Source organism: Thunnus thynnus, chromosome 2 (assembly GCF_963924715.1).
Source record: "Thunnus thynnus chromosome 2, fThuThy2.1, whole genome shotgun sequence".
NCBI lineage: Eukaryota > Metazoa > Chordata > Actinopteri > Scombriformes > Scombridae > Thunnus > Thunnus thynnus.
In genome coordinates this window covers 13,264,468-13,278,523 of record NC_089518.1, presented here as the reverse complement: position 1 = coordinate 13,278,523, position 14,056 = coordinate 13,264,468, and the positions used below count along the sequence as shown (strand labels likewise).

Genomic DNA, 14,056 nt, shown 5'->3' with positions numbered 1-14,056 from the left:
TAATGGGAATAGGGAAACAGCTAGCCTGTCTCTGTCCAAAGGTAACAAAATCCACCTATCAACACCTCTGAAACTCAGTAATTAACATGTTGTACCTCGTTTGTTTAATCTATAAGTGTCTCTTTCTTCGACTGGGAGAAGTATCTTCCTAGAATCTCTGCTAGTTGCCTGGCAACTGGTCACATAACCCCCCCATAAAGTGATAGATTATTGCTTTTACTCCTCGGGTTTTATACAGTTTAAACAAACTAGATATAACATATTAATCAGTGAGTTTTACAAGTGCTGATAAAAGGATTTTGTTACCTTCAGACAGAGCCAGGCTAACCGTTCCCCCTGTTTTTAGTCTTTACGCTAAGCTAAGCTAATGGTCTACTGGCTCCAGCTACAAAGACATGAGAGTGATGTTGATGTTAATCATCTAACTCTTGCCAAGAAAGTAAATAAGTACACTTCCCCAAATGTTGAACTATCAAACAAGTCAGAAGAGAAGTTGTCATCAGGTGTCAATCAGCAATACATTTTATGATTCACTTTTTTTTTTTTTTTCTTTTTAACTTCGCCTTCTTTTCGAGAGGGAGAACCATCTGGCTGAGCTGGTTCCACGAAAAGTGCTTCAGCCTGGCGTAGCTCCTCTGTCAGTGTTTAATAAAGTGCCTTTAATAGCTTGGTGCTCTGTGTCAGCTTGAAGGAAACCCATTGAAACCCCCTGAGGAAGCTGTAACCAGGCAACTAAAGCAGGCTGTGGTCTACCTCTTTTCTTCTGATCATAGAAAATGGAAGGTCAGACGCAGAGGCCAGGTCCTAAATTGTCAGGGCAAGATTATAGAGATGAAAGAATTTGTTGTGTAGCTATTGTAAAAACCTATCTATCTCTATCTCTCTATCCTTATTGTCTTCTCATGAAGACAGCACATGCATGCAAAGACAAAACCAATCCTGAGGAAAAACTGTCCAACACCAATCAGGGGGTTGCTATTCCTGGCTGTCAAGTCTGCTTGTGTTATGCAAGACAACATTGTGTGTGCGTGCGTGTGTGTGTGTGTGTGCGCGCGTTATTAATACTACACAAGACACAGAGGAAATTGAGGCCCAAAAATATCTTCAGTATACAATGGATATTTCTAGATTTCTAGCTTTATTTCAAAAGCAGAGACACACACAACTGTTTTCCATTAATTTATTTTGGACCCAGGTCTGGCACATAAACAGGCTGGGAACATTCATGCTGTTACGATATCCAAACAGATAAATTGGTAAAACTGGGCAGGAGCTGCTCCCAGAAACAACCCTCCCTCACAGATCTGATGAATCAGGAAGCCTCTGATACAACACGGAAACATTAGGACAATTCAATAGAAAGATAAGAGGGACAAGGAGATATTGACTGAGTTGATCTATGTGTTTGACCCTTAGATGAGCTACCTGCCTGTTTTAATGTGTCCTACAGATGTTAGTATGTATAACACCATGATTAGGATTCCAGAGGCAGCGGCCTGACTCCCTGTGACCTTTTCATCTGCCAAAACAAAACGATTAGTTCCCCCTCACAAGGGATCAAAGGTGCACAATGCCAATGACTGTCTGACATTATTCTATACAACATTTTCAAATGGATAATAATTTTGTTGCATATTCGTAGGGGCGCAACATGTTTAAAAATTACTTTCTTGTCATCGAAATTCCCTACATACATTGTTACATCTTACATAACTTTTAACAATGCCTCAGGCTTATTGTGGTCACTGCAGATTCAGATAGATGCTGAATGTGGTGGTTGAGACACACTGAATATTGTATACACCTTTTACATCTTCACAAGCATTCGCTAGGGAGAATGATTCCCACATCAGGGAAGGGACTTTCTTTTACAAAGCAACAGAAAGCATGAAAAGGAATTATTATTACTACTAATAATGGAAAAAAGGCAAAACAGGATGAATGCTCTTACAGTGGTACGGCAGGCAAAATATCTTACTGGAGAGAATTTCATTTTCAAAACAACAGCTTGAGGAAATTTCTGGCCAACTTTGTAGTTCATGTTGTTCCTGTGATCTGGAGAGATTGCTTATAGGAGAATCTTTCTAAATTAAAATGCAGAGAGCCAAGATGTTAATCTTCCTGGAACTGCTCCACTGACAAGGAAAGTCTGGCCCTGTGGACTCATCAAGTGTTCGTCTCCAGCTGAGCTTCATTTCATAATGCAGTAATGTGCCCATTGCCCCCTAACAGTTACTTTGGTAACAATGTATAATGGCTTCATTTAAGTCCCACTCAAAATCAAGTGTTGCTGGAGTACGTCAGCACCTGTGGCATCTCGGGTCCTTTATTTCACACAGAATGAACACTGCTGCTTCATTCAGTGGTGTTTTTAAAAGGAGAGCCAGGTGAGAGAGAAAGGAAATATAGAGGGAACGGAGGGGATTTACACTCTGTGAAGGTCAGCTCAGGTCAAGGCAGCAGAAGCACACTGTCAATTATGCCGACAAGGACTTCTGAGTGCTCTCTTAAGAGCTAAACTGCACTTGGGGAACAATTTTGGCAGGTTGTGTGAGACGCTGTCAGAGTCAAAAACAGGTTTGACTTTCTCTAAGGTGTGAAAACATCCTACACCTGACCTCATGACATTATCATCAAATCTAAAGGAACCTGACAGCAGAAGTCTTACCTTCTCTTTACGCTCTTTAGTTGATATACTTCTTGTTTTTAGATAAAAGTATAACTGTTAACATGCATTCCCTCAGCATGAATATTTAGCACAATTCCCATTGATCTCTCATACAGATTTTTTTTTCTCTCCATGCTGTTTAACATCTCAGGCACCAAACACAACACTGATTTATTCAACACAACAAGCACATCTAAAATGTGCTGTGATCTCAGACTTCCCCCTGAATAATGCACACAGAGGCAGCGACCTGCATTTTACCATAGAAAAGGACAAAGATTTTGAAAACGTGGATGTTTTTTTCAATGCAAACCACACACTACAACACTGGCATGTCAAGCCAAGTGTTGATTGGCTCATGTTGAGACAGATCAGTGCCTTTAATCTCTGGGGAGTTAGGATCCCACACTCCACACTGTTTCCTAAAGTGGAAATGGTGGAGTCTGGTCTCAGTGCACCATTTTGTCTTTAATGGGAGACTTAGGAGCAATCAATCACTGTTAAAAGCTGAGAATGATGTGGACGAACTGACCTACAAGGTGACAACAAAAAAATCAATTCTGTGTTTAACACACACTCAGAAAGCAAGGCGGACATAAAGTTTGCCAAACAAACAAACAAAAAAAAGCACAAAATAATGCAATACCTTCCTGAAAGGCCTCAATGAGTGTAAAACAAAGACAAGATTGTGAATAATCAAAATCAATATATTACAACATAGAACTGTATCATTAAAGATAATAGTAAATGTTTTAATTCAATCCAATACAACAAATAGAAGTAACTAACAACAAGTTTCCTAGGAGATATCAGCTATGCTACACAGTGCTCTTTATTGCCACACACACAATAAACTATAACTGTGTCACATCTCTTACAGGCCATATATGTATTTACTAAGGTTATTTACAGCAGAAGAACCCCACTTTGACAGTCCTTTACTGCCACTTTTATTTTGTTTTATGGCACTTGATGTATGGTTGTTGCATGGCGCACTTTATGAGAAAAACCACAAGATATACTGGAGCACAGACCTTGGCGAGCAGCATGAAATGTATATAGCTCTTGCCAAGGTTCTCTGTAAAATACCATTACATCATTTGTGACGATTTTAGGTAATAAGAAACACATTAAGAGATGCAAGTAAATTGTTTGAATGAATGCCTGGAGCCACATTTAATGCACTAATGTTCTCTCCTTCAGTTGTGCAATAAGCTACGCTGTCGATAATCATTAACACATTACAGTTCACAAGCCATGTCATTGTGATCAATACTATTACCATAAAACAGCAAAACTGAAACCGACATGTGCAGTGCCCCCCCTCCCTTTATCTGTGTCTGGTGGTTTTGATGCAGGTAAAAGTTTGAAAAGTAAACAGCTGATATTCATTTAAACATGACTTCCGGGTGAAATAAAAACATGACATATGTATACTCAGAAGAACTAGATTTCATATGTGCCCACAGCACACAGGGAATGGACTATACATACTACAGTTGCAAAAAGTGCTCATGTAAAGTGTCTTCAGTTGCTCTACAATACGTAAACTTGTCCAACCTTTGCACCATCTTTTTGTTATCTACTTCCTCTTACATGTGAACTCGAAGCAAATCGAGGGCACTGCGTCATGCTGGTTAAGTGTCTTCAGTCAGTTCCCTCTGGACGGCTATTGTGAGGTTTATAACTTTAAATGTCAACCTCGCTTTTGCACGCAATGAAGCAAGAAAAGCTCCAAAGGATGACACAATGAGGGCTGGAGAGGCCCCAGTAGTTTCTTAGTCTTCACCAAATGACTTGGTTTTAAGTATTGATGCTGATAGATCCATTACTCAAGATTGACCCCTTGGTGACCTCTGTGCTGACAGTGGAGAGCGGGACACTCTCGTACCTCTCTGCCACCCCCCAGCAGCGACAGCGCAACAGGGTGGACTTGAGTTGTTTCTGGAAATTGCTGTTAAGGAAACCGTAGATGATGGGGTTGACACAGGTGGAGGCCATAGCTGTGAGGTGACAGAATGAGAAGATGACGTCATGGCTACAGGATGGGATGGCCTCATGGTTCCAGTCAAACACTGTGTTGAAGACATTGAGCGGGAGCCAGGAGAGGGCGAACGCCACCACTATGGCAATTAACATGATGTTGATCCTTGTGGAGCCCTTGTTTTTCTTTTGCGTGGTGTTCCTGCCACGCTCCACCATGTCCTTCCTCCTCCTGAGGCGCAGGTAGATGTGCAGGTAACAGACCATGATGAGGAAGAGGGGAAGGAAGTACTGGAAGATGAGCAGAGAGGTGGTGTAAGCTTGCCGCTCTGGAACCGTTGGCCACTGCTCCATACAGACGAGGTGGTCATTGACTGGGAAGGGGACGCTCAGGTTCTGGAAAGGCACGGTAAGTACGGTAAGTACGGTGTACGAGAGGAAAGGCACCGAGATTAAGCAGGCCAGGATCCAAGTGACGGCCACAGCCAAGTAGGACTGGCTCACCATTGGCTTCCATCCGGTGGGGTGGACAATGAGCTGGTAGCGTTCCATGGCGATGAGGATGAGGGAAAAGATGGAAACTGTAACCGATATACACTGGATGAAGGGTGTGAGCTTACATAGGGCCTCTCCTAGGATCCAGCGGTCCATCAGTGTGTAGATAATAGTAACTGGCAGGCAGACAATGCACATGAGGATGTCAGAGAAGGACAGGTTGGCGATGAGGACGTTGGTGACGTTGCGCATCTCCTTGTGCCGTGTGATGACAAACACCAGACAAGAGTTCCCAATGAGACCCACTGCCATGACTGTGCTGTAAGCTACAATGAGAAAAGTGGTGCCACTCACTGAGAGTGAGCAGTCCTCTGTGAAATCCCACGGGATCTCTTTCCACAAGGCTTGGTTGTGATTGGTGTTGTGCTGCAGCTCCATTCTGGTTTTTCCTGGGTTCACTTCAAAGGCAAGTGTCTAATTGAACTAATTTGCTGTGTCACACCTGCTGTAATTACTTCATGAATAATATTTGCATTTTTTAAGAGCTTTCCCTTTTACTTAATCTTTGGCAGTCTTTACAGTGGTCTTCGTTTGCCTCCTGGAGAAAAAAAAAAAGAAAAGAAATAAGTGACCTTAAAAAAAATCCAAGTTATGAAAAGTTTATTTTAAAGTTATGAATTCTTGAGATATAACCAAAGTTGGTTTATCACTCAAATTGAAATGTATCACACATGAAAACTGTAGCATAGAAAGAAATTGACCCTCCCTTTTTGAAAAAACTCATTTCATCATTAGTCCTTTTAAATGTGACAGAAATTGATTGTCTTGCTTCAGGACATGTTTTTAAATTTACAGCTTTACTGGATGTAATCCACAAGTGTCTTTCCTGTGCCGACATGCATTAACTGGTCCAGTTTTGCTTTTCTAAGCACTGGCAGATGGATGCAACATTACAAAAACAAAGATTTATGAAGGGAATAATTAATGTGGGTATGCATATATCAGGAGGCTATTTCTATTCCTCCAGTACCGGCTATAAGAATAAATGATGTACTGATGGCATATCATCAAGAAAACGGCACAGATCCAGATTTTGTTGCATCGCTATAATGGCATGCTGATTTAAATTTCCATCACAATAATGATGATAATGACTGTTCCTTCAGAGACAATCATCCCTTCTCAATGTTTTCTCCCCTTTTAATAGTGGGAATTTATTCTGCTTCTGCCCATAAAGGAGCAGACACCTCTCATTGTTACTGAACGTTCACAATAGCTTCCCGGATTCTAAAGCACATGTGGTCCCTACAATCTCCAACAAATTAATGTACTGGAAAACAGAGCCGCAGCACAATTTCATTACAACAAGACCAAGAACAGAACAGAGTATAGTGTGTGTGGATGTGTGCATGCATATGTGCATATTTATGCATGTAACAAGATGTTTTGCCCAAAGCTTAATTCCCCCAGAAATTAGTTTTGCAACACAGCTATGTAAACAGAAGGAAAGAAAAAAGATTTATCATTTTTAATTGAGGACTCCTTCATGATGATAAATGCTGACAGGTAGGACATTAATTGCTTTTGTCCGTCTCTATTATGAGCAGTAATGTCTTATTATAATGTGCTGTTTCATCTGTGGCAATTACAAACAAAGCCAGAGTGTTCATTACAGAGATAAACACTTAAACCTGAGGCTAAATATGATATAACCACTTGAATTCCTTGGTGGAGCATAGTCTTCTCTGTTCAGACGACTTCTGGATAATTCAACTAATCCAAGATCTCAACCTGACTAAACGTGGCTGAATTTCTAGATATGTTGCTTGGGTATCATACCCATCCCACAGCTTTGATGATTATTATTTATGGCAGAATTTAGACACTTAAAGTGATGCATTGCTTTGTGTTGAGAAGCTGTCTTATCTGCTGCTGTAAAGCACAGTCCAAAGCAAGGGAATAACGAAATGTATCAATGTAATTATTCAAACATGAGATTACAGCCTTGATCTGCAAATTATACAGATTATTTGCAGATTGTAAAATTTAAAGACCTACAAAAAAGAAATTGGATGTAAAGACATTGAAGATCAGACAAATTAATCATAGCTCATGGTAAATTGTATTTTTTTTTTTTTTTTTTTTTTTACAATTACTGAACATCAACTCACTTCAATCACCTCACTACACCAATTGACACCAAAACAAATCCTATAAATCTGCCCAAAAAAAATGCTTTGAGACAGTTTTAAAGTGGTGTGTATGTATCCTACCCGATCACTGCAGCTGTCCTGGATGCACGGTCTGTCTGCCTCTCTGTCTGCAGCTGTGTTTCTTCTCGCAATGAGTCGGACTTTCTCAGCTCCGGACAGGTAGTGGAGCCTCCTCTGTCCTCCTGTGTGCCGCCGTGTGTGCTCTCTGCTCTCCTGTCCGGGGGAGACCCATCACAAACATTCACCTGAACGCCCACTGAACAACACCACTTGCACTTTAAGCATCTCATAGGGAGAGCAGTGTGTCCAGTAGCAAGTAAGAAGGAAACTATAAACCCCAATAGAATAGCTGCTATAGACTGACAGTACAGGAGGAGCGATAAGGTTATTAAAACTCATTAACGCACCTTAAACCCCAATGAAGGAATATCAGGACGATTTTTTTCTCATTAAAGATTTGCCGCAATATGTCATGAAAAATAAATTAACCGACCCCATAGGAAAACACAATTTCTTACTTTCAGATAACCCTCCACCCTCCCAAAAAAAGAGTTATAGACTAGCTTGAAATGCCGTATTTTAATTAGCTGTCAAATTAGCCATTGTTTCTTACCGAAATGTTCTTTCTTCTTGGACTTGGGGCGACGTTTTGCATCAGGTGAGACACAAACAGAGTTTTTGGTCGAGGAGGAGGTAGGAGGTGTCCTGCCAGGATCACTGATAGGAGCTCCGATATCTCTTAAAGCGACCTTATGCCTCAGACTCAGACAGGGATGTGATTGGGAACATGTTACATAATAAATTCTCTGCCCGCATGCACGCACTCATGTACACGCGCGCGCGCAGGCACGCGCCCGCACAGGGGCCAATGGGGAAATTGAGTTATTCGAAATTTGTACACATGGACTGCTTCACCCACCTGAAGCAATGTGTTAGTGAGAATCATTAGTGAGAAAACATTAGATGGATTCATTTAGTCTCTTGTAGAGGTGCACATGCTGAGTTTCATATATCCCAAATGAGAAATCGTTGTAATATCACTGTAATATAATATTGATATAGAGATATCTGATATTATTGTACCGTAATGTTTAAATTTCCTATAGGAGGCTACATTTCCTTTCTATACTTGAATTCTTCATTACACTGCTGTACATTGCCTATAAATCATTCATGTTAAGTATATTATAGTACTGTGTTATGTTTCCCATATGGGGTGACTTTTTAAAATGCCTGACATCACAACATTTTTAATCCAGGCAGGCGGTGTAGTTAGCTGTGGAGTATAAACAGAAACAATAGGGGAGAACAGGCTTGGTAGTCACTCTTTTTACTTTCATTTGAATCCCTCAAAAACTGCATCTTTAATAGATTCCCTTTCAGTGTGTAATGCAAGCCTAAAGTGTCAGGTAGGAATGCAACGACTTTACTCTCCTGAAACTTACTCTGTTCACGAGATATGGATTGTCAAATACGTCTTGTGCACTTGTGACAACCAGTCCCATTGTGGGGTTGGTGGTCAGACACTGTGGGGTTGTTTGTCCCTATGTTATTTTAATGGGGAGAAATGTTTTTAACAATGGAGGCAATCTTAAAAATGAATTAAAAAAAGTTTAATTTCATGTTGAATGTTCATGACTATAACAACCACACCCGAAGAGAATGTGACAAGCATCCACAACTGGAATTTTTGCTACCATCAAAGCTAACAACCACATATAGTTGTAGAAAAAAAATATGTAAACTATAGCGCTCCCCTCATACTTTTTAATGGTGGTAATTGTTTTATTATAAACCCATTGTATAAAGAAGAGAGAAACACTGAAGAGCTGGATATTTACATTGAACATGTACATGAAAAACACTAAACATCATCTCACCTCAATGTCAAGTGTTTTACTCCTGAAATAACCTTGTAGGTGACCTCTGACCCCAACCCTGAATACTAACATTACTAACATTTTTTACAGCACCCTTGGGAGCAACATCTAATGAATGTGACGACCAACCCTGTTCTCCCCTACTATTCAAAGAAGACACAGATTTTAAGTTTCTACACACTGAGAGTCTGAGAGGGCAAATGCTTGTGACAAGCGTGATTGCTGAAGGAGAATCCAAGTGTCACTAACAGATGATATAAAGACATCATCTTGTACTGTTGAATATTTTTGTCACCCAGTACACTACAATGAAACATGATGCATGAAGAATATATATTTTAAAAAGCAAAATCATTTTCTGCTGCCAGCATTTAACGATGAATACTGATGAATAGTCTTACTGATGTACATTGATTGATATGTGCATGAAAGGCCATAAACTGACTTCTATGTCTCATGTAAAGATCATTAAACTTTGTCATTATGTGTCAAATGTCTCAGATTGATTACTCATACTGCAGTTCATATGCAAACTAATAACACTGCTGCTATGTTCTCTGCATATGCAACACGCACTTTTTCCAAGACACGATCACGATTAAAATCCATGTCCAGATCCCTCCGACACCTAGAACTATTTTAAACCCATTTTTTTGCACCTCTCTCGCTTGTGCAACAGATTGTTAACTGCTTCTTCACATGATCCCCACACATTCTTGTTTCAAGTGGAGGCTGTTTGAGAGAACAGTAATAGCTGTTTGTCTGAAAGGCAGAACGGTGAAATGACTTGCCGCCACCAACAACAACAGCTCTGTGGGTGTTTACTTGACACAGACATGGGTGTCGAGTCTCTCAAGATTATTAATCTATGCTCATATTTTTTCAGAGAATAGCAGGAATGCTGAAAAAAAGCCAGATAAGAGTAGTGTTGGATTGGATTTTTTTACCCCCTAATGAGCAACTATTCAATATATTGAGACATGGAATGATTTGTTGTACTTCTCCTCTTGTGCAATCTTCACTACTGTCACTCACATTTTGATTTTTCTCTCAACATGTTGTTCTGATGGAAGGAGAGAAGAAAACATTTTTTTGAGTAAGTCTTAAATGTCTGGACAACTGAGCTCTATGGTGATATGAATTTGTTTTTTTTTGACAGCATGTCCACTAGTTTAATGTGATTGATAAATGACAAGTTGAGGGCTGAGAGTCATTCAGCACACTGGTGCTGAGCAGAGAAACTTGTGCAATCCAGAAAGAACAAATACCTCTCATGGGAATGTGGTTTCTAAAACTAACATTTCTGTCAGAGAGGCCACGTGCATAAACAAGGAGATGAGTTGTGTTCCATTTTAGGTGATGAGGAAGAACAAGAATAGATACCATGTTGAAAATATTTTCTGGAAACATTATCTTGCTGTCACAGCAATGTTTGATTGCTCTTTGATCATGTCTTTTATTCGATACACCCTATCAATTGTTTAGACTCCCATCCTGTGTCAAGTTAAGATTCAAATTGATTCAAATATATGGCCATATTTGGATTCAGAGAGAGACTCACATTACATAAGGCAGCAGTTGTAGAAGTGGTTCTTGTGGGAAAATTGTTAATAGTTTTATGCGTCACTGCCAGTGTAAATCAATAAAGTACTCTGCCCCAAACAATGAATTGTTCCCCTGCTGCAGCTCCCCATATCCATGTTTAATAGTATTTGGGTAGCGATCGTTACTCGAAATTTTAAGTGCACAGCCTATTTTTGTGTGATCTATTTGTCTCAACAAAAACTCTCTCTTTTAGTATCCTCTGCTGTGCAGTGGACCTTCAAAGTAGATTTTAAAAGCCAACCAGAACAAAGAAAGAAATGTAACTTCACAATTGTTCACATCTGTTCACTTGTTTTTTAAAGAAAGAATGTAAGGAGGATGTATACTGCAAAAAATACAACATACAAGATATATACAAGTATATTTTGCCCATTGTGAAATATCTTATGTTGGCAAGAAACAACAAGTCGTATACTTTTGTGATATTATACAACACTATACAACACTGCTGCTGTGATAAAGGCTTTTATATTGTACATCCAAGCTGAAAAAGTTAGTGCTTAAAACATAATCAGTTAGCTTAGCTTAACACGAAGACTGCCTGGCTCTGTCATCACCATGAGGCATCCAGACAAAGCAGGCACAGGAAGTTACTGTGTTTGGCCATGAAAAAGTCAGGCAAAAAACTGTTTGTTATGTTACCTTTGGGCAGAGATAGCTGTTTGTTTCCAGTCTTTATACTAAACTAAGCTAGCTTGCTGCTGGCAGTAGCTTCATATAGGCTACAGTATGAGAGTGGTATCTTCTCTAATTCTCAGCAAGAAAGCAAATACGTGCACAAAATGTCAAACTGTTCCTTTAAGATATGGCAATAGGAAGCATTCTTTTGCATATATAGAAAAAGGTTTATTGTTCATTGAGGGCATCATACAGTGATGTAAAGATGATAGTGAGATTTTAAAAAGTAAAATAAATATCTATAATATGCCAGTCAAAAATATATTTCTCTCCCTTACATGTTTTACTACCTTTTTACCTCTAGATATTCTGCCTGACTATGAACTCAGTGATATTAGCTCCTGACATAAAAGATAAAATAATAAGATAAATTATTTTATTATTATCAAAATAATAGTATTAATATAATGCCCCAAAGAGTCATGTAATAATAGTTAGTATTACCTGAATTATCATTAAAGCCTCCACTCAACAATGTGTTTTGCTTCTTGTTATTCAGATGGATGTTTGAGCTTCACTGTGCAGAATGACGTATGTGCAGAGTTTGACACTAGAAGACTGTTTTCACATTCATTTGCTGCAAGTGGAAAGCTTCTCTGTGCTCTCTGGAAACCTGAGATTAAGGGATGCACCTACTAGCATGATGTGTGACATCACAACTGGTTTGGAGCCATTCATGGTCCAGTAACGCAACATACATAATTGTGATGTGGAAACCTGAAGACTCCTGTGCACATACACCGAGAATGGACTTCACAGTGAAGTAGGAGACATCTTAAGTGTGCATATCCATAGCTTCTGGATTTTCCAACGAGGGAGAAGGAGTAGAGTTTAAGGATTTTTAAGGTAACTGAACTTGTTTTGTGGGGAAAAAAAACATCAGAAAAAAATTTCTTACTCCAAGCAGAGGTCTTAAAACATGTCTGGAGGGATCTTTAGGTTGGGACGTTCTTACAGTGTGCAGAGTTGAAATATCTTGGTCGTCATTTTAAAGGTGGCTTTATGAATAATAGCTATATAGCCTGCTGTTTATTGACAATGCAGCAAATTACACACTCACGATAACACATTTGTATGTAAATTCCACATGTTACTAGGGTCTATCTGTTCAGGGATTACTGCATACCCTTGTATACTGCTCACCTACGGTGTATTAAAAGATCAATATGAAAGGATTTACAGTCACTCACAATGATGACCATGAGGATATTATTCTGTCCTGACATTTTATACTGCTAGTCACATATTCTTTATAGCATAAATACTGTATCACCACATGTCAGGCAGTGATACCTTATGCATACATGTATGTGCAGGTTATATAAGGTAGAGAACAGCATCATTGATAATATTTACATTTATTCATTGATACACTAATAAATCAATGCTGCACATATTGTCCTTCAGAGATGTGGCAGCTCTGTTGAAAATGGTGCTGACCAGCGATGTGTATCTGAATTTATGTGTAATTTTATGTGATGTGTTTTGTATGTGACATGATTACTGTGTGATATTTATGATGTGATATAGGATGGTTGTTTTTCTTTATTGAGAACAAGAGAAAGAACAAAAGAACAAAAAAGAACCCAAACAATGCAATACAAGAATGGGAAAATCAATGGGCAACATTATTTTGATCTGTCCTTTGTTTCTCTATAGATTACCTCATACAAGCAGCAAAATTACCCCTGGATTTTGATTGGCCTGAAAAGCTGACAGCTAACAATACAAAATCTGAATACAGCTGGAGTCTAATCCATCTTTTCAACTTTTCAAGTCAATTAAAATCAAAAACTGACACAGTGAAAGCATATTGATCATGTGGCTCTTTTTTCAGCTCTTCCCTCATTGCAACCCTAAATCCATACGCGTTGGGTTCATGAAGCAACTCATTGAGCGAAGGACAATCTCCGCTGCAGAATTATAGCCTCTTACATGAACCAAGTTGAAGTGATCCTTGACACCATCACTGCAACACAGTCCTATAAATCCCCCGAGGCTTTAAATAACCCCAGCCAAGAACAAATGCCACAATGCCTCAGGTACTTGCACATGACAAACAGCCCCCATCAGTTGCACAGATCACATCTGACACAGAGCTCACCCTGATGCTCCTGTGTTTAAATGTGACTTTTGGGAGAAGCATACATGGGTGAGTACTGAAGATAAACACAGCTCGTATACTGTAAAATGTAAAGGTTTTCCAACATAGGCAACTGCATTGTACTTTCAGTAGTTCATATCTTTACTTGGACTTTAATCTACTGTAAGTCATTTGTAAGTACTCAATTGTTATAATTAAAGTAGATCAAATGACATGTAATGTGAAAGAGGTTGCTCATAGTGAAGAACCCACAGAGAATTACTTCACTCTGCAGTTACTGTCCGCTCTGTTACATTTTGGCTTCTTTCAGCTCATTTTGGTTTTACGACCCACAACTATATTGTGTTGGTTCAGTTTCACTGCTCTCATCAACCTTGTTTTCACCCACAGCAGGCAGCTTTTTTCCATGAAAAAGCTCAGACACGCTACC

The 14,056-nt window shown here is 39.3% G+C and overlaps 1 protein-coding gene across 1 annotated transcript; it reads right to left on the bottom strand.

The window, feature by feature from the left end:
* Window positions 1–1,173: 1,173 nt before the first annotated feature.
* On the bottom strand, window positions 1,174–8,163 carry npy8br (neuropeptide Y receptor Y8b). The gene is made up of 3 exons (XM_067604252.1): window positions 7,973–8,163; window positions 7,420–7,572; window positions 1,174–5,744 (listed from the first exon to the last, which is right to left on the bottom strand). The coding sequence occupies exon 3, from the start codon at window positions 5,582–5,584 to the stop codon at window positions 4,472–4,474; it is 1,113 nt and encodes a 370-aa protein (XP_067460353.1). The 5' UTR covers window positions 5,585–5,744; window positions 7,420–7,572; window positions 7,973–8,163; the 3' UTR covers window positions 1,174–4,471.
* Between the last annotated feature and the right edge of the window lie 5,893 nt (window positions 8,164–14,056).